This window comes from Gobio gobio (assembly GCF_949357685.1).
Source record: "Gobio gobio genome assembly, chromosome: 2".
Lineage (NCBI taxonomy): Eukaryota > Metazoa > Chordata > Actinopteri > Cypriniformes > Gobionidae > Gobio > Gobio gobio.
In genome coordinates, this window is record NC_137098.1 from 43002133 (window position 1) to 43024856 (window position 22724).

The 22724-nt window shown below is 39.7% G+C and overlaps 1 protein-coding gene across 4 annotated transcripts in view; it reads right to left on the reverse strand.

The window, feature by feature from the left end:
• chd9 (chromodomain helicase DNA binding protein 9) overlaps positions 1-22724 on the reverse strand; it is a 93380-nt gene that overhangs the window by 68698 nt on the left and 1958 nt on the right. For all 4 annotated transcript variants that reach the window (XM_079804848.1, XM_079804847.1, XM_079804845.1 and 1 more), the window contains exon 2: positions 8016-9663. In XM_079804848.1, coding sequence (XP_079660974.1) covers positions 8016-9530 — 1515 coding nt within the window. In that variant the 5' untranslated portion in view covers positions 9531-9663. The remainder of the gene's footprint in view (positions 1-8015; positions 9664-22724) is intronic.

Consider the following 22724-nt stretch of genomic DNA (forward strand, 5'->3'; position numbering starts at 1 on the left):
CCAGGGATAATGCCATGATGTATTTTGTGTGTGTGTGTGCGTGCTTGTGCCTCTTAAGCTCCGCCCACTGCACAAGCTCGGCTGTTTTCGGAAAGAATCGGTACAGCGCATCTGTCTTTTAAATATGATAAAACTAAAGACTCTTCTGAGATATGAAGGATGCTATGCCCTTAGCCAAATCAATTTGCTCTGGAACAAGTTAAGAAGACCAAAAATGTGCCCGTTTGATATACCCAAAATTAATTATACCTCATGTTACACTATCTACATACGAGCCAGCAGCAAATTTCTGATGGACTCAATATTTAACCACTCGAATCGGATCAGGCACACAAAAAACTTGATCAGGACATCTCTATTAAAGGGATAGTTCACCCAAAAATAACAATTCTGTTGATGGACCACATTGACTTTCATAGTATGTGGACAAGATACTAAGAGTCCCATTAACTGTTTGGTTAGACATTCTTCGAAATATCTTCCTTTTGTGTCATCCAGTCAAAGAAAGAAATGCACACAGGTTTCGAACAACTTGTGGGTGAGTAAATTATGACAGAATTTTACTTTTTGGGTGAACCATCCCTTTAAAATATATTTTGACAAAAAAAAACACAAAAAAACATATTTCTGCCATCAGTGAAGAAAGATCCTCTACGTAGTCAGATTATGTAGTTACAGCATCCACCAGCAGGGGCTACATGGGCTATGTTAACCAGACAAAACTTTATTGAACACAACAACAAACCCAAAAGTCACAGTTAAGAGTTAATACTCATTTAAAATGTGAAGGCATTTAGATGTACAGTATCATAAAACAGCCAATATCATTCCAAAAGTCAGAGAGAGAATACAAAATTAAAATGAACTAAATTCAAGTGAAATACAGAGTAAAAAACAACAACAACAACAACAAAAAACATATGACCCCTTTAAAAAGCAGATCCATCATCTGGATCCCATCCAGACAGTAGGTTAGGGGGTTTGTGTGTGCATGTGAGTGATGTGGATTGGTATTTGCATCTATGTTGCTGAATGTTCATTCTGCACAAAGCAGCAGCACAAAGGGGCTCTGTTCATGCCGTCAGCCGGTCTCGCTCGCTCTCTCGGGCCCTCACACTATCACACCACCCTGTAACACTGTGACCGCCGCTGCTCTACCCTGTCACTCACTCCAAACCATTTCTCACATTTTAACTAGGTTGATTCCTAAATTGTCTGATCAAATGGCAGTTTATGTAATAATCTCAAACATTTTCAATCCTGTTCAACAAAGCTGCCATGCAAAAAAAATAATATATCTTTCATATCACAAGAGGGGTTCATTAGAATGGGAAGGTATATGATATGACATTTCCCAGAGGCTGGTGTGAAAAATCCCCTTTTTTGAGTTTACAGATCTAACCAAACTTGAAGAAAACACCTGTGTAAAAGTACAGACTGTTTTTGTTATAATGTATTAGTCTAATGAGAGCTTTGTTCTATATTTGGGGGCTCCACCCACCCACCCTTATAAACCCTCACTGATTTGACCATTGAATGCACTGAAGGAGGGTTATCTTTTCAGTACCGTGAATAAATCAACCTACTAGTGAAATTTCTGTCTGAACATGTTCAACCATGATCTTGTATTTTCTACAAAAATTTAACCCAAGTAAACCACAAAAAAAAGCCATTCCCCTCTACTGAAACTAAACTGACGTCCTAGACCTAGGTGAAGGAAAGTTTCAGTACTGAAACACCAACCCCTCGTAGTCCAGAGGCTTATAAAAACTCAGAACATTAAAAGCACAAACTTGCCCCAGAGACCCTCAGGGAGAGAGAAGGTTGAGTGCATCTCTCTCTTTTACCCTGGGACTGCCTCACATTATACATCTGTTGGCTTTCCACAGCCCAGTGCACATGAATGGCTCGTCTCTCTCTCTCTCGCTCAGACACACACACACACACACACACACACACACAAACACACACACACAAATGCAGACAGACACAGCAACACAAACACACTCACTACAGGAAGTCACACGATATGAACTCTGATCCACATCCTGCCTCTGCTTTAATTAAGGATCTGCGAGGACAGATAGATTGACTAAAGGAGAACATAATCTATCATGACTGACTTGGCTTTCAGCACCTTTACAGGAAGTAACATATTTGTAACAATATTTGTAGCAATATTTGTGATATATCTGACAACAGTAGATGGATGCTCCAATACGAAAATTCTGTCCAATTCTGAAGAGCTGATAATTATTATCATGTTATGGCCAACATTAAAATGTAATACTATTTTGTCTAAAAAAAAATTACAATTAAAACACAATATAAATCATATAAAGATCACGTTTAGCAGAGTTATTAATTAGCATTTTTAAAGATTATATTTAAGTGAGGGACAGCCAAGGGGATTGTGGCTATAATTGTATTATTTATTAATGTACACATTAACTGTATTAAAAGAGTAATGGATTATAATTGTATTGTATTTGTATATTGAATATAATTATAATTGTATAATTGTGTTATTAGCAATATCGTGTTTGTCATAACAAATACCATAGAAACAAAATGTTACTATTTTACAATGATTGTGAGGTGCAATGTGTTGTTAACATGATCCTAATACTATGGAAGACCAATCATTTTGAACCATAACATTTTTAAAAATGCTACTGCTTTTGTTAAAGGGGTGGTGAAACCACGATTTCACTTTTCTAACTTTAGCTAGCGTGTAATGTTGTTGCTTGAGCATAAACAACATCTGCAAAGTTACAACGTTCAAAGTTTAAAGCAAAGGAAGATATTTGCTTTTAAAGAAATCAGTTTCTAAGGACTACAGCAAACGGCCAGTAGGCGACTACAGACATTCCTCCAGGGTTGGTGACATCACCAGCCTCAATATTTACATAAACCCCTCCTCCGAGAATATTAAATAAGGGGGGGTGAGGCCATTTTGTATCGCTGCTGTTGTGGTATAGTTAGGCTGGAGTGGTGTTGCTGCAATGCCGACGAAACGCTGTTATTTTCATCCGGATTGCAGGTCTGGGGTACTTGCTTTGTTCAGCCTTCCTAGGGACGGGGGTGCGTTGCAGAGCGTTTAGCATACAACATGTTATATGTACGTGTGTATGAGGTAGAGGGGCCCATCATAAAGCACGAGACAGACAGGGTCGGAGGAGAAGACTGGAAAATGTGACATAATGGACAATATTCGTCCATTGCAATTCATGAGCAGCGGTTCAGCGAGACAAATACTGCCAGTGTGAATCACACACGACGGGCGCGCCTCCCGCAGCACATTTCACAGAGGAAAACATCCACAATCTTCGCGAGTTCAATGCAGGATTTGCACAACGTCAGCTACGCGAGACAAACACGGCCAGTGTGTGGATGCACGACGCGCGCAGGGCTCCCGCTGCACATTTCACGGAGGAAAACTTCCACAATCTTCGCGAGTTCAATACAGGATTCGCACAACGGCTTGTCCTGAAAGCTGGATTTACAAACAGAAGCTGTTTACGGGCCACAACCTGTAAGTCTGATTTATTTTTCATCGATGTGTTTTCCTGTAATAGGTTAATTGTACGTTGTAGCAAGTAAGTAAACAGATGACAACACTGTTCTGCAAACCAGTCTGTTAAATGCTCATTCATACTTAACGTTATCCGACGAACACCTAACGTTACAAACACCTAACGTTAAAATCTCAACAGCGAACTTGGCATTAGTGTAAATGATTCTTTGATTAGAGCTTTAATGTATTATTTATCTACAGGCATGCTAAACATGGTTCTGTGTATGATTTGGCTAACTTACTAGTAAAGCCAGTGTTTAGTGTTCGTTTTGGGTTAATAGTTCTTGCGACAGATATTTGGCTATAATCGTTCTAAAAATACATTCAGTGCCATTCAGTAGCTATCACTATAGATCCGCAGTCTTTACTCTTGAGGACTGAACAGGTTCTACTCGATCATCTTCACTAAAATGTTCTGGGTCTGATTCGGGCTCATATGGTTTTATTGACGACATTGTTTCTAATACTGACCAAAGCACAGCCTCCGGTAAAGGTAAAGGGCGTGGCGTTTCCGACAAACGTGCACTAGGCGGTTAGCGAATCACAACACACTGGGCCAGCTAACCAATCTGAGCCCATCGCATATTTTTGAGGGACTGGCTTCATAAAACCCGGAAACCATCAGACTGTTTTACAAGGAGGGACAGAGCAGTGTAGAATAAAGGTCAAATATATGAAAAATAATGCAATTTTTTTTTAAACGAAGCATGAACACGTTACAGTGCACCCCACAAACACAATCAAGCCTTCAAAAGAATGTGTTTTACCACCCCTTTAATGAACATAAATTTACATCTGCATCTCAACTCAAGTTACTAGTCTACTACTGTTGACTAGGGATGAAACGATTACCGGTTTCACGATAAACCACGATAAAGTTAGTAATTAGTAAAATTAGTAATATCGTATAAAATTTAATTATCATTAAAACCGCGTGTGATTATCACGATTGTGAAAACTCGCGGTAAATCATGTCCAGTCAGCGTCAGTCTGGCGCAGCGCACTGCTGTCTTTTGAATGGGAATAAATGGCAGAAGGCAGTGACAGCGCCTGGAGATTTTTCAGACTTCTAAAAGGACCAAATCTGAGGTGTGGTCATATTTTGGCTTTTACAAAAGTCCTGAGCGAAGATGGTCACCCTGTCTGAAGAACATGCCAGAAGAAAGTCGCTGTAATGGGGAAACACTTCAAAACTACGAACGCAAGGCAAGTGGACTTTGACCTCAATACCAAAACTATGTCTGGGAAATAATAACGTGACGCGAACGAACAAATTCAGTCAAGACTAAGGTGACATTTAAGGGATAATAATCAGGGCTTGACATTAACAACCTCCATTTGCGGGTGTAACGTTATTTCGGCTGCACACTATTGCCACTCTGGCTGTTGAACTTATTATAGTCTTCTCAAAAGCCATCTGTTATAATCGCGTTGCGCATTATAACCACGTACACGTGTTTCTATTGAGTTTATGAAAGCGACGTCGTCTCATAATCAGAGGCGTTCAGATTAGCGGAGTCAGAGCGCGCGCCGCTCTCACTCGCTGAAATCTCTCAAAGCAGAGATAAATGTGCGATGTACGCAGGAGATTCACTCATCATACAGTGGTTGAGTGTTTTTGTACTATTTCAGCAGCGAAAATGGTTTCAAACAAACACAGCAGAACCACAGCGCATCTGATATGACTGGCATAACGCAGGCGAATTTAGGGACCGTCTCTAAAGTTACACACAACATCGGTAACGTTATACACGTTTCAAACATCAATAGCATTTGAAGAGAATGACAGTCATAAACCTGACTGTAAGGTGTTCATCTAGGTGTCAGGTATGATACACACCTTTTGATATTTAATAAAATAAACTGTCAAATCATATGGAAATATGGATATGCATATTTCACTAGGATACTGTTTGGGCTCTTACACAAAAATATGCTAGATTAAAATGCATCATTGCTGAACACTGATGCTTGAATATATTTACAGAGATAATATTAGAGATTATATTTACGACAAATTATTAATTATGCGTTATGCGTTGCTATTGACGACGGCCATTATAAGGAAGGAAATCCCACAGAATAGAATCTAGCTTAAAAAAGTGCATAGAGCTGCTTGATTTATTTGTTGTTTGTTGATTTCAAATATAAAACTTGTTTAAATGTTTTAAGTGTGTGCATCTGTTCTTTTTGAACACTTTCATCTCATTTGAACAAAAACGTGATAATATTGATAACCGTGATAATTTGGGTCACTATAATCGTGATGTTAAATTTCCCTACCGTTTCATCCCTACTGTTGACTCAAGCTACTATCAAAATGTGCATTTCTAAGAGCCAAAACATGTAATATTAATTAGTGAAATGTTCACCTGTTGGGCAAGTGTTTGTAATGTTCTGATGATAAAACCACAATTAACAGTCTGGTTTCCACAACTTTCACTCAGGAGCAAAAAATCTGCATTTAAACTTGAAAAGAAGAAATATTTTACATTTATCATGATAATTATCTAGCCTGGATGCCAACCGAATTTAGCCCCGCCCACAAAATGTTTTGCTCGGGCAATTCGGTCTGGACTCGCTCCATAGAGGAGGAATTATGCCCGAACAGAAACTGTTCGGACCAATGAAATTGTCAGGGCGGGCTTTAGACAATGATGGACAGATGATCAACAGTAACGTGATCATCCACGTCATCGAAGGCTCTTGGGTTGAATTTGCTCTTATCCTAAACGGAGAACTTGTTCGTATATGCGTTCACCTTTACTATTTCTCTCAGAAACGATGATCGTGTTGGTAAGTACTCTGTGTATCCTTAAATTATTTTATTACTGCCAAAGATCGTTTACACTCATGTTTTTCTTGTAACGTTACTTAATCATGCGTGCGTGCAGACAGGGTTTCCAAGTGTTTTTGCAATGTCGCGCACAATTGCTACTCAAAACGTTTGGTTGGCAAAATATGTTATTTTGGCAAGGTTGCCTGCTAAAATTCGCATTCCTGGGTTTATATAATCACATAATTGGGGTCGCTTCAACCCGGGGACATGGAGAAAAACACGGACTTGGCAACACAGTGCAGTTGAGTTCTGTTGACATTTGACAACTAACCTTATGCGTCGATCCGTTACTCTGATTGGTTGTGGGTCTATCCAATTGAGGTCTTTCCTGGCTCGGTTGAAACACGCCCCATAATCAAAGCTCAATGGAGCGGTACCAGACTCAAATTCTGACTAGAATTGAGTATGGCCACGCCAGGCTAATAATTATCAATATCGACTGATATTTTTTGGCCAATATGCAAAATTGACAATACTGAAAAAAACTCATACAGTATCTGCCAATAGTCAATATGGTAAAATTAACTACAATCCATCTCTCTATTGATAAACAAAAAGGAGACTCCTGTTTGCATTTCTCCTCATGGAAAAACAAGAGCACTGGCAAATAAGAATCCGTATTTGGGTAGGTGTATTTGTGAGCGCACGTCTGACTGCAAGAGCACTGCGTGTGCCCAGTAGAACTGGTGGAAAGAGTTCACAATGTGTGTGTGCGTGTGTGCGTGTGTGTGTGTGTGTGTGTGAGTGAGAGAGAGAGAGTGTAGCAGCTGAATCACTGAGCCTCAACTCCCTGTGTCAGCAGCAAAGAGCTGAGGGGAAAGACTGATGCTCATGCATCACAACAGAGAGAGAGACAGACAGACAGAAAGAGAGAGAAAGAGTTGACACTGCCAGGCAGTATTGCTGAAAGCACTGCCTGCTGCTTGCGATCACAGTCTAGACAGCACTCCTGCTCTTTTCATTCTCTCTCTCGTTCTCCATTTCCCTCAGGAAACCTCATTATCAACATATCCCTTCTGCCTGCACTCACACACAAACACTAATCTCACATCAACACACACAGTCAGAAAAACCACAAGCCAGACCCACTCTAGTCAGTCGGAGAGCACCTCCCACTATCCTATGGTTGGCCTGACCCACATCTTGTTATAGCCTTAAGTACGCTTAGCCCCAGTAAGTCCTAAACACCACTGCAACTCTTAATCGGCTGCTACAGTACCTGTCTAAAGGCCCTTGACAAGAGGAGTGGTGAATTATTATTTAAATGGAGCCTGTCTATCTTGACCTTTCTCTTGCAGTACAGTTGAACACTACAATGTAGCCGGTTGTCAAAGTAGTCCATTGTCTGCTTGGCAACATTCCTGCAATAATTTCATTTATCTCTCATCCATGTCATTAGCTCTGCATGTCATATGTACGTCAAATCTGTCATATTTTCTGGTGTAGATATACACCAACAATGACTACAAAAATCCTGTCGAAATAAGCCAAGCAGAGCTGATAATCTTTGACTCACTCCAACATCCCAACACTGAATATGTAAAGCCATCAAACAAAACAAGATACATTTGGGAAAGATCTGAGAACTGCTTTTCTCACCTGTACATTGTATGCCATTGGCACATCCTCCATGCCTTCCTCTTCTCTGTCATTCCCTAGTCCTACATTTATCCAAGAGTGATTGGAGTTCTCTTCCTGGTCTAGTGCCTCCAGCTGGGGCAACAGCTCATCTCCCATAAGGTCAGGAGCTTCACCCAGGTCGTCAAGTCTTTGTTCGTGTTGCTCTCCAAGCAAGACCTCCTCCAGAGCCTGAAACCCATTAATGCTGCTTACGCCATGGTTCGTAACCAAAGGTCCAGGCACTTCACAGGTCCTTCGCTCTGCCGTAGAGAACGGACGGTCTGCAGAGAATGAGTTCAGACCACTTGAGAACACCTCAGAGGAGCTGAAGGGATTCTGGTCCGATTTGGAGCTACGTAAGGGGCACTGTTGTGCTGGACTGCCTGGTATTCTGACTTGTTGCTGCTGATGTTCCATTCCGGAATTAGACAGGAAAGGACAACCAGTATCCAACAGGTTTGAAGCTGAGGATGAGATGGACATAGAAGAGGTTGTAATAGATACTGGGGCAGCGGAGAAAGACTGAGTTTCATTTACAACAGGGGGAGCGTAACGAGCAGTGGGATAGGACGAAGCATGGCTAACTAAGTCAGTTGGGAAAGAATGAGTTGCAGGTGAGGACTGGACAGGGAAGGCCAGATCATTCTCTTCCAATCTTGGACCTGTAGTAAATCCTTGGACTCCCTGTGCCACCTGAAAGCCACTGTGTTGAGAAGAAACAGGCCTCATTGAGGCCTCAAGATACTGTTTGGACTGTGAATGACCACTTGGGGTAACTGTAGGGTGAAAGGGACTACCCTCTACACCGAGTGAGTTATGGTGGCGCTGCTGGGAATGATTTTGGGGGACATTGCCCCCATAGTAAAAATTTTGGTTCTGATAGGTCTTGCCAATATGGTGCAAGCCCTGATGGGCTATTTGTTGGTGTGGAAGCTGCAGCTGGTTTGAGATTGGGTGTTGACTGAGCTGTCTCTGCTGAAGATGTTGATGACTGTACTGCTGATGTTGAGTTTGATGCTGCTGAAACTGTTGTTGCTGTTGAAATTGTTTATGTTGAAGTTGTTGATGAAGTTGTTGGTGGTGTTGATGGTGCTGATGGTAGTTATTCCCTTTTTGATCATGGTTTCCCCACATGGGGCTGTTGTGAAGAAACAGCCCATTGGTCTGGGGCACTTGAAATGGTTGCTGCTGTGGCAAAAAAGCTCTTCCATCATTGCTACCTACTTCTGGACCAGGGAAGGACTGTTCCATTGAAGTCTGTGCCTTCACGGTGTCAAAATGCCCTACAGGTTGACTGTAGGGTATCCCGTGTTGGATGGTAGAAGATCTGGACCCTGCATCCACCTGAAGATTCTCCAAACTAGGACCCAGGTTTAGTTCATCATCCAAGGACACTGTCCCGGGGGTAAACCCTGGATCATCCTGGACTAGGCTGTCAAGCCCTTCCCCAAATATGTTAGGGTCATCAAAGAAGTCCATGATGGGGTTGGTCATTGTATGAGTTCAGTGCATGAAGTGTCTGCCCCCTCAGCGGCCCCTACAACAGGATTGCTGAATGCAACTGGGAGCTAAAGACTGTCAGAGTTTGTTGAGCCACTGTGTGTCCATCACCAAGAATGGCATCATTCTAGAAAAAGATAAACACAATTACACATAAATTTAGATATGCAAAAAACACTTAATATGGGATTCATAACCATTTCAATAACCTTCTATAAGATCCTTCATTGAGCACATTTTAAAAGAGGTTTTAAATCCAAAAACATCATTGATACCCCACATAATTTCATCACAGTTCTCTGAGCTTAGCTAATATAAGTTGACTTATTGTATTCAGAATACTACTTTTAACATACATGTTCAGTTCCAAACAGGATGGGCAAAATTATGTATTTAAAGATGCAATAGGTGAATGCTAACTTTAGCCTGCTAGCATTGAAAGCATATGATCCCACCCTCCCTGCAAATTGCCGTCCAAAGCCATGCTTCCTCCAAAACACATGAAAACACAGACCAGAAGCGTGATGATCAGAGACAACGTTATTGGATTACGATCATCTGTCATTCACTGGTGAGAAAACTTAAAAGTACAGTACTACAATGAATGCAAACAACTGTCTGGACAGCGCATGTGAACGCACTGATTAGTGCTAGGCAGTATGACCAAAAATTTATATCACAGAATTTTTCAAAACTATATTGGTTTTGCGGTAGATGACAGTATTTTTTTTTCACTATGCATGACCGGGTGTTGACCACGTTTTCTACTAACTGAGAGAGGAAATACTGCAGTAGATTGACTAGAATGCCCCATTTTACTGTCATGATGTGGATATTGTAGAAAAATTCTACACTAGAATTAATACAGGTTTACAGTTTACAAAGCCCCACAAAATGATACTGTGGGGAGACAACAACCAATAAAACACAGACCTGCAACATGCTCTTTCCAGACACATGAATATTAAAATATGGCCATGGAGAGAGAAAAAAAACAGTTGAGGGCACCTTAAAAATCGAACCCTATATAACAACAAACAAATTTTCAATACATTTAAGGGCACTACAGTCTCTGAACAAACGACTCACACGTCAGTTTAACACAGAAAGAATAAAGCAGTTACATTTTTGCCCATTCTTCTTTGAATTGTCAGTCTATTTATTAATTCACTTCGTCTTCTGTGTAGCAGAATAACCCATCATTGTGTCATCGCGGTCGCAATCCGACATACGGTTGTCTGTGTCCTTTGCATACATTTCATTTGAAGAAGACGTGATGAAATATGTGTGCATACACGCTGCCGGTTCATGTTTAGAGCACTAGAGTATATGAAATAGGTCCATAAAAAACTTAAACACGCTCACTCCGGTCTATATATGTGCTATATGATCCATGTGGAGAACATTGTTAATCTCATCATGGCGCTCCGCGCAAAAACCGCTCTTTCTCTCTCACCGCATGTAGTTTGAATTCTCCACTGTAATCAAAGGCTGAATCCAAAATCGCCCCCTATAACCTCAAATAGGGCATTATTTGAGGGGACAGCCGAAACCATAGTGGACGTTATTGAGTGCACTCATTCAATCTCACATTGCACTGCAATAACGAGTGTACAGCCGATGTACACACAACAGCTGTCTGAATTCACACACTCGTTTTCAACAATATAAGTGGATAACGTAGGGAATAGTGAATGAGGCTTTTGAGGGGGGCGATTTCGGACTCACCATAGGCTGTGATGCAATCTCAGCTGTGTCCTCACTACAGTGCAACATTGAAACTGGACCCCGCTCAAACAGTGTCGCGCTGCGCCGCGTTCCGGCCGTTGTTTAAGCGACATATACCGGTATTGCAGTATCATCAAAATTCATATCATAACAAAAATAAATCCCGGTATTCGGTATGAACCGGTATACCGCCCAGCACTAGTGCTGATGACACATGATGTGTATGTGAACAGGCTGTGCAGTGGTAATGCAAACACACGTTGACTGACAGGGAACACGTTAGAGCTGGGCGATAAATCGATTTTATCAATTAACTCAAATGTGTAGTTTACGTCGACTTGTTTGAATGAAAATCGGTTTTCTCTTTAACATCCGCAGACGCTCCCCTCTGGGCTCCCGTAATGGCTCAGCCCTCCCCCGCACGTTTGCCATGGAGATACACAAACAACAAGGACAGTGTCATCTTACAACATACAGTGTCATTCATAATTGGTTCGGATTTTCGGCGTCAGTCGCAAAACAAACAATACCCCACTGCAAAGTGTGTTTGAAGTCTGAACGGAACCGTTCAAAATTCATTTGAGCTGCGCGGATAGCGCAGCAAGAGCTCACACATGGGCCGATCTTGATCACGTGACACGTTACTACACAGCACTGGGAGATCCAGTGAGAAAATTCACCAGAGAATTAATAACATTGCTTCTGTGCTTCTGTGAGATCTAGTGGAAGCATTCGGCACAGAATTCTGTTATCAGATCAAACAGCGCTGACGTGGAAAACAGGAGAAACATTGAGACAACATGAGCGAAGATCAGGGGTTTCAGTCACAAATCACCAACATTTACCATGATTTACTGTGGTAACACCACATGGATTTAAGTTGTTGCCATTATTCATCTCAGGGTTCATACAACCTTTTGAGATTGAAATTCAAGCGCTTTTCAAGGGTTTTCAAGAGCTTCACACATTTTCCAGCTCTAAATATTATCCAATTTTAATGTTATTTTTAATGTGATGATTTGTAAAACAAAAAGTTTAAAGGGGTATTGTGGAAGAAATAGTTGAATGTTTTTTTTTTTATGTGTAGACCACTTTGTGGCAAACAAGCACTTTTATTTTAAAAAGATATGAAATTACCACTATAACCAGTAGATGGCAGTAGATTGTTCAGTAAAAGAACAATGGTAACCTATATTTAATAAGAGCAGAATATTTAAAATTTCCCTATATTTTTTTGCACACTACTGTTGTTAATAAAGGTTAATTTTATCTGCATATCAATTCATAAACCTTTTATATGTGTATTGTATATTTGCAAAAGATATGGTGCCCATTTATACTGTGGAATAGCCGGGGTTTATTCACATGCTGAAAGTTTTGGACCTCAGGTAGTTGCTACCAAGCCGCAAATATTTTACATAAACAAAAAGTTAAAACTTGTTTTGAACAATTTCTGTCATCTGTAGATTGATTTTAAGCACATTGAACATACATTTCACACCTTCCACAGATATATGATATATATTTATAAAAATATATTTAGATCGCTTAAAATACTGATTGCTATCAGGATATGAGGAGACTTTTAACCAGCATAACAAAAAAATGTTTCTGTAGAGAAATCACCTATTGCACCTTTAATAATCACTTTCAATTCATGAGTGTGAACTTAAATTGAATTTGCCACACCGTACAGTTGAATTGGAATGACAGGAAATGGAACAGAATGTACTGAACTGAAATACAAATAAATTCAACAGGTAATTATTTAGCTAGTTCAAATGTGTTTACATGGAATGCAGTAACTCTAAGACAAGTCAGATTTACATCTCTGACGTCTTCCAGTTGACGACAGATAAATAGGCCTATGCTATACGTTCAGGTGATAGCACTGCTAGCATTCGTTTTGGGACGTGTATGATTATCAAAACAGAATATGTACTGTTGTATACTCTGGAAATGTTTGCTAAGCAAATCAGTTTTATTTGCTTACAAGTTAAGGTGTACCATTATATCTCCTTGCCACAACGATCGTATGACGTAAAACACCCACATCTCAGCAAAAGTCAGAGTTTCCAAGTAGGAAGTTCACAATCAAGTGGCGTTCTACTGAACTCGTCCAAGTGAGAAACTGAGAATTCCAAACTGCCGAAATGTAATGGAATGCAGCATAAACTCAGCAGGAAGGTGGACCTCTAGGAGTAGCACAGAGCATGTTATACTTTAAACACAAACCTAATGTTACATCACTCCATAAGATCGATACCACATTAATGCTCTTCTAACATGCTCATGTCCTTAAGTAAGACTCTGGCAATAAACTCTTCTAGAACACCCTGAGGCCTGAGAGAGGTGAAAGGGGAAGGAATGTCTGGGGAACATTTGGCACCATTATTGGAGCTCAGAAACAGGCATTACAACAAGCACAGCAGCTGAAGAGCTTTCAGCACCAGACAAAAACCAGGTGCTTCACACTCCCCTCAGAGTTCCCTCAGCTTTGGATAAGAGAGAGCGTGTGGGAACTGCATAATTCTTTGTCAAGCCCTGGTCAGGAGAGCGGCAGGAGCTGTGTGGGACATACAGCTCATTCCATTTCATGCACGCATGCACACACACGCAGCCGGACAGAGAGGGTGAGAGAAACAGGCTGTCCTGACCAACACCGGCTGTGGAGGAGGTCAGTCACGACCTGATGACTCACAACACAGACAGATAAACAAAATGGCAGTGTACAGAAACCTAGCCATGGCCCAGAACTACAATACCATCCTGTGGTTTCATTCTTCATCCCTCTATACCTACAATAATTATTCAGTCGCTACATAGGGAAGCATAACACCTTAAAGAGTTGCTCCACATCTTGACTATGATGTATCTTTTGGTTTTGCCATCTGAAATAAGACTCTAATGGCTATTTTATATTGATTTTAATTTAAAAAATAAATAAAAATAAAAACATATGGAAGGTCAAGCATGAGTCTTATATTACATCAACCACAAAGCTCTGTGTGGGGATTTTCAATCATAAATGCAGCCGCATCTGCTTCTGTCACCAGTGTTCAAAATTACAGGGCACCTCCCATTATCTAGGGCTGGCTTTAGTGAACTGTTTTGCAAGTAGTACACCTGTCTCAAACCAGGAAGCATTTGGGCAGGAACACTGTAATTAAGGCTTCCTGTCACGTCAAGCCATCTGGGTGAAACTGATATGATATCAGACTAGAAGTGAGACGAGCTTCTGCAGAATGTACATAATTCACTTTGTTTCTTAAAGATTTTTGAAGTCTGGACTGGAATATAAGGATGCTGCCTTGATTACGTAATTGTGAAGTGTTGATTACACAATTCCATTTAAATCTACTGTAGCTTTAAATTTACAACCAGACTGCAAAGAATCAGTGGCATTTTACAATTATCATTGCAACTATGGATGCACCGATTTGATATTCAGTATCAGTATCAGCTCTGATTAGGGCTGTGCAATTAATCGAATTTCGATTTCGATTTCGATTTTGCCTCCCAACGATCACCAAAATAGTACAATCGAGAAAAAACGATTATTTTGCCTTGCGTTCTGAATGAAACGCGCATGCGCTCATCCGCCCCTCCCGAATTAAGCCACAATCTCTCTCACCCAGTTCGTGAGTCTCGTGTGCATATCATCCGCTGGAATTTAAAAACTCTGCGCGAGTAAAGATGGCAGAAGGAGGGCAGTTACAGCAGCGTTTGGTGAGCAAAAAAGGCAAAACCAACTCTGTTGTCTGGGAACAGTTTGGCTTCGAGGAATCAGACGACGAGCAAAAACATGTTACGTGCAAGATTTGCTACATGGTAGTGGCTGCAACGCAAGAGAACACCACGAATTTGTTTAACCACTTGAAAATTAAACAGAGTGACCTATGACAATCTAATAAAGAAACAAAAACTGACGAGAGCAGGGGTGCCGTGTAAACGTCCTTTTTTCCCCTCATATTTTTCAAAGAATTCTCTCTTTGTAAACTTTGTTCAATGCATGCGAGTGCTGCCGTATGTTTGAATATGACCAGTCGTTTTCACCGTCGTCACCCGGGTTTAGTGCCAGAAGACGCGAATGAGAAGCCGCGCGCTGTGAGAAAATGTATCTGTATCTGATAATGTATCATCCGAGAGCGCGCACACGTCTCTCAGCGCGCAAATATTGAGTTCTCTTTCAAGTCTTGCTCTTGAACGGACAAACTCACACAAAACGTATGTCAACATGTCCATCTTGATGAGTATCCTAGCAGACATAGTCTGTATATGCCTTAAGTGAACTTTATACAGTCGAAAAAGACGACGCATATCCGATCCGGATTGAATAGCTTTTGTAAGTTTAATAGGATTCATCTTTAATTTATGCACTCAAATATGCAATGTTATTTTACACATGAGACATTTCTGTACCTGAAAACTAATGTTAGACGTACCTGAAAAGCATATCTAGCCGAACCATATTGTTTATCTTATTTATTTTAATAGTTCAAAAAGTACAACAAATGTTACAATTTCAATTGAATTGTTGAAAGGTGTATTTTTAATAAATACAACACATTCCCAAAGTCATGTGAAATAATCGTGTTACATAATCGTGATTTCAATATTGACCAAAATAATCGTGATTATGATTTTTTCCATAATCGAGCAGCCCTAGCTCTGATACTGCAATTTTTGCCGAACCGGGTATCGGTCAGACACAGGACCAGTCCATAATATTGGTTGTTACTGATAACAATGTTTAAAAAAAAAAAATAAAAAAAAAAAAAATGTATATATATATATATATATATATATATATATTATAAAATGACTGTGCACCAAATACTTTTGCTGCTCACCTATAGCTTATAACATATATTTTTTGTTATAGATTGATCATATTTTTTTTATTATTTTGTTGTTTTTCTCTTATGAAATCTTGTGTATTTAGTGTATTTAACACATAAAAAATTGACCATCAGTTCGACACACACAAAAAAAAGCAGCACTGGTATCAGCCAATACTCAGAATTTAGAATATCGGAATTGGATTGGTTATGAAAAAATGGTATTGGTGTAGGGCTGGATGGTATAACAATATTTCTGTCAGGATCACTATCATCAAAGTGATAGACAATTTGCATATAGTTTAGATTGGCGGTATGGTTCTGTTCTGGGCAAGAACTCCCTGCGCATCCATGCAGCCTAGCATGGATAAGAGCAGGGAGAGCAGTGATAAACCCCCTTAGGGTAAACAGAACAGAAGCACAATGTATTTATTGCAGATAGCATTAGTGTCAATATTAAAATGTACAACCTAATTCGGGAATTTAGTCTGATTCAGATGCCATCAGATGCCAAATCCTGACTGACGAGAGGAGGAGCTGGGGATGGAGGAGGGTAAATAGCTCCGGAGAAACGCAATAGCAGCTGATAGTACTGAAGGAGCTTATATATGCACACTGTGATAGGCATCGTATTCCTATAGGTAGACGTGATCAGCTGACAGTCAGCTGATGCAAGCTTGACTAACGTGCCCTGCCAGAACTAACGCTATACGCTGGATATATTGTTACCATGGTATAAAATGTCTATCATTAGAGATCTTGCTATATCGTATATTTTGCGGTATGTACCTTTATTGCTCATTGTACATATTTGACACTTCAGAGTGATGACATGCATGAATGAGAATATAAAGAGGACGTACACAATGTTAAAAAGAGTTATAAGCGCAATATTTCCTGAAAAGGAACTCAGTGAGGTGCTTGTGCTGAGTACACTGCCAAAGTGCATGCACAGAAAGCTGCCTCTCTCAAATGGTGATCGCAAATTTGGGACGTGCACGATTAGGGCTGTGCAATATATCGAAATTATCCAAATATTGCAAATGTACATATTGCGATATCCATATCACAACGGCATGCAATATTTGAATGATTTTAATAGGCTACTTCCACATTGTGAAAAGTGTACATTTTAGGTTGACACATACAGCAGAGAATAGACTGGGCACATGACTGTTACTTATGTGACTTTCTTGATGTTAAAAAGAGTTGTTAAACGCAATAACTTGTGAAAAACAACTCCTTGCAGTCTTACGCTGTCTGACACACACACCGAAACGTGCGCACAAGCCGTCTCTCTGAAAGCGTGTGATAGAGGGCTGCATTGGGATTGAGTCCCGCCGGGTCCCGCGGGACCCAACGTAAATCTCGTGGGAGCGGGCGGTTTGAATTTTGCTGCGGGCGGGAATGGGCGGCTAAAAAAAACACCGCGGGAATCGGCGGGATAGGGAGGTTGCCTAACGACATGATGGAGAAGATGTCAATAGATGATGTAGAAAAGAACCTCAAACGAGGTATTTACAGCACAAAAGCTAAGCAAGGAAAGTCTGACATTTGGAGAAGTTTCTCAATTGTTTTGGTAGGCAAAATCATGCGGTATAACGTTATATGTATCCACATATTGCGCAGCTGGCAAATACATAGCTACTTGATCATACCTCACCAAAAACGCTCAGCACTCCCTGCAGGTCAAGTTGACTGTTTGGTGTCTTTGACAAACAATACATAGAAGTTTAGTGAGTGCAGTGGAAATGGATTGTTTCTAAATGTCCGTTTGCTATTTTGTGTTCACGTTCTGTTGAAGCATGTTTTCTCAGGTTTCCTTTCAGTCGGTCACGTTCGACGTACGTCGGAACTGACCGACGTATTGGGATCTGTTTTTTGTTTCTCAATCTGTTTTCTGTTTTGCAAAGCAGTCTTTTTTTATGTGCAAAGTTTTTGATAAAAACGAAATTATATTTGAATGTATTTGTCTTTTTTTTTTTTTTACATGCAGGCCAGGGAAACGAAACAAACAACCCCATGAATCTCTTTAATAATATCAATACAAATACGTGTTTTTTTTCCCTGCGGGACGGGAGAAGACACAAAATCAATGCATCTCTATTATTGTGCGGGAATAAATTCTCAGAGTTTTGCGGGTGCGGGCGGGAGTGGACATACATATTGCGGGAGCGGGCGGGAGTATAACACATATGTTGCGGGAGCGGGCAGTAATGGTCAGAAATTTGGCGGGTGCGGACGGGAGCGGGATGAAGAAAACAGTCCCGCGCAGGGCTCTAGCGTGTGATCCCTTCAGTTCTGTTTCGTGCCTTGTTACACACTCGAACTGTCAAATACACACACAGTTATGTCAAAATGGCTGTCTTGACGAGTATTCATGTAAACACAGTCGGTTATGCTTTAAGTGAACGATATCAGTTGGGGAAAGACTGAATGTGTGTCAATACGATCCGTGCATTAGGTCTTAAAAGTGACAGCAGCCTAATACAGTAAACCTGCTGCTGTCTGTCAAACAACAAAAGAACAAGAAAAAAAAAAAATCACTCTGAATAACCTTTGTAGCTTTATTATGTATCAGAGTATATTTAATTAATGTGAAGACTACTGTTTTTAGTTATTATTTTTAATAACAAGGATAAATTAAAATAATAAAAAATAATCGTCCACCCCTAGTTCAGGTGTCTTTGTTTACCTGGATGTTCTTGATGTTAAGTTTTAGGTTGATGTAACTATATATTACCAAGTCAAAGAGTTTTTGGTCTTTAGATATTGGCATAACATGTTGTGTTTGTTTACATTGATGTTAAAATTATATTGTCAGATTTGTGACATTCATTTTTGCTAAAACACTGCTGGTCACTTTCAGAAGTTGTAGCGATGCTTTCTTTTCCCAGAAAGAATGTGAAACACATATTTTTAAATATTTTTTTTAATATAATTTAAACAGATTTTACGCACTTAAAGCAATATCGTATCGCATATCGAATATCGCATTATTTAACAAGGTATTGCATATCGCATTTATCTTCAATATCGCACAGCCCTATGCACGATGTTAAAAAGTGTTATTAAGCACAATAAACAGTGAGAAAGAACTTCAGTTCTCTTCGTGGCTATGAATAGATGCAGCAATTGTTTCAGACAGCTATGCACCGGTATGGTGGTATTTGAAAAAAAAAACATACCGTATGCAAATTTGAAACCAAATTTTTTAAATAGGCTATTAATGCAGCTGCAGTAGCAATGGCTTACCAGTAGTTCTGGAACATTGTGGCACAGGCACAACAGACCCAAACAGATTAAAATGTAAACACTCATTGCTAACCTTCCAAGCACAGATAGCTTACCGGTTTTGATCAGCCTCTTTGGCTGTGAGGACTGATTTCTATCGACTGGCTCTAGGATAAGCCATCAGGCCAGAAACATTTCTTGTGAGAAGAAAGGCCAGAGATGTCTTCCAGAAACTGCATCAGTCCACAGCTGAAAGACACACTGATAAGAGCCCTGCCGTCTCAGGCCATTAGCCGTGCACTATCTGTACAAGCAAAAACACGTGCAACTTCCTACTACTGAAAACCACTGTGACCCCCTCCCCCCAACACACACTCTTCACAGATTAGATCTTAGAGAGAAGTCTCTTTCATAGAGTAACCTACAATGTCCCATTCAGTTTACATTTCTGCAATATGCCTGACAGCCCTGGCTCATGAAAAAGTCACTAACATGAGGCAATGATGTGATGCAATGCGTTTAACAAATCTAATCCACTGGCTTTTGTACTGTCAGTGAGAGAGCGTGACTTCAACAAGATGAGGCACGGCTGAGTGTCAGCGCTGCTGGTCTTGGACTGCACAAGTCAACCCATTTCCGTTGTGAAATTGCCCTGTGACAGAAGCCAAGTCATATATGCTGGATTGTGACTCATCTAAAGAGAAGGTGCTATAGAGGTTGCCTGGTGCCAGAGACCTGAGACCAATTTCAGAGCTGTATTTGACTACGGTCTGATACAACTGATCCTGGACCACCCCTATCAAGTAACCTCTTTTTTTAGTGATTCTTTTTCCCGCAGCACAGCCATGCTTTAACCAACATGACAGGTGGCGAGTGAAGTTTTAATGACTTTCATATCAAAAGTGGAACAACAGGATGAAGATACAACTGTCTTTTTTTGCAATTTCTTGCACCATGATGAGGGACTGATTCCTGTAGGAACAGTTTATGTCTTTCTTTAAAGCTGCTAAATGGCTTGTTATGGCTGACAAACGAAACTGCAAAATTAAAATGTACTATTTTGTCTAACTGAAAAATAATACATTAAAAACTAATTGTTTTAAATGCTACAAATTATTTTAAACATCACAACATTATAATGTATAGTATACAAATGCTATTGGATATTTATTATGAAATGTGCTAATGATAACACTTAATGGTGTTATTTGTGCTTTCGAAGTTTAAGTTTAAGTGCATGTTTGATGATGGCAAAGGTGAATGTAAAAATAGGGTGAAATGCGCATGAACAATGAGCCCTTTTCATATTTCCAGGGTTCTCAGAAACAAGTAATCTTAGTTGGATGAACTTCTACACTCTAAAAAAAAAAAGGTTCTATATGGCACCAAAAATGGTTCTTGGCTCGTAATCATAGGGGAACCTTTTTAAGTGCTATATAGCACCAATTTTGGTGTTTCAGTGGTTCTTCAGCGGTTCTTTGACTATGGTGCTATATAGCACCGCTAACTAAGGTGCTATATAGCACCGCTACCATATACAGAACATGTTAAGATATGGTGATAGCATCAAAAGTGGTTCCTCTATGATTACAACGAAGAACCCTTTTGGTGCCATATAGAACCTTTTTTTTTTGGTAAATGTGAGACTAGAGCAATAATGATTTCTGCTTTCCCAGTTGCTGCAATTGCAAAAGATAAAATCCATGAAAGCATTTCCACAACTTTCCAAAAGATGTCAGAGAAAGATGTCAAATTTACCATCACTCTATCAGCCATTATATTAGGAACACCCTTCATTGTTAACTAGTTTTTATTTATTTACTTATTTAACGCTAAGGTAATATAACACAAAGTATTGTGTTATAAATGTTCATTACATTTTAAAAAATTAAACCTAAAAAACAAAGATTTATGATCTTAATAACTGTGGAAACGTGTCATCAGTGTCTGTGAAAAGGGTCCATTAAATACTCATAATCAGCTAACATACATTTTAAAAAATGTTGCCTGATGAGATATTGTGCATGCCGAGTGAAAAATGAAAGTGAAAAACTTCAGGTAGATCTTCCAGCATGAGAATAAGGCTTCAGGTCTTGCAGATGCAATTCAGGATGAGCGTGATCTTTATATTATGTTCAGCAAACCTTTCTCTATTCTTAGTATACTTCTAAACAAAAATATGGACCAGCGTAATCTTATATAAGAGTGGACAAATAATGAACCTGCTTCAATTGTGGAATGACAAAAAAGCCACTCCTTTAAAAGAGAAGCAGAAAGAAACAACTACTTGCTGGTGCACAACATGGCACAGGGCATAATTCACTTTTTCTGATGCAGAAAAGACATACGCATTTTGTACCAACTACTGACAATGCACCGTTTGCAGCTCTTAGTTGATGTACAAAATTAATCAATTAATGTAAAGCTGGCTGCACAAGATTTCCTCTAGATATAATGGAAAAGTACTTCAGTTATCTTCTATCTCATCATGACTCATGATGCTCAGAGATGTGGGCTCAAATTATCCTGTCCCTGCTGGAGCTTCCATTGACTCATCACTGAACGCCATTTTGCTTCCTGATGTAAGTTCAACAGTACTTCAGATAGTGATGGGTGTCAAGGGTATTTATCATTTTTGGAGTTGATTTACCATCTGTCCATCTTGGTTTTTGATTTTTTTTTCCTTTTACATTTAGGCTCTAGACAGACATCACAGGCAATGCATTTGAAATGCTATGTCAAGTAAAAAGCATTAACCTAAAAACACGTCAATGTACACTGTTTAGTTTTTTTTTGTTCGTTTTTTTAATGGAAGACCACTTCCTGTGTGAACAGCCCCTTACAGTGCATTCAAGGTGATCTGAACATATTGAAGGCTAAATGGAAGCAACACTCTCCAGGGTAGGGTTGCACCAGCTATTCGTAAACGCTTACTGAAATTGGAACGAAAGTCCACACAAAAGAGGTTTAGTAATTACTAGCTAGTTTGTAACTAACTCTGTCCTTTACCATTTGTCGTTCTCTCCGTAACATAATGCGTAGTTGCGTAATATGATGTTTACCCTCAATGATCCAATAGCATCCTTTAAATATGAGAGCAGAAGTTGTTTAAATGTGTGAATTTCTGTTTATCCTTCATTCTAACTTGTTTTGCCACATGTAACTAATGGTAAAAATATGTTTCCATTAAATACGATACTAATAACGAATAACATAATAGGTATTTTATATTTGATAACATTCAGAAACTGTATTTAAAAATAAAGGTTCACTAAATAAATAAATGCTGATAAAAACAAAATAAGAAATTATATTGATCTATTATGACTGATTTCATTCGACATGCACAACACAGACCATTGCACACAGAGGTGAGCTGTTTAGG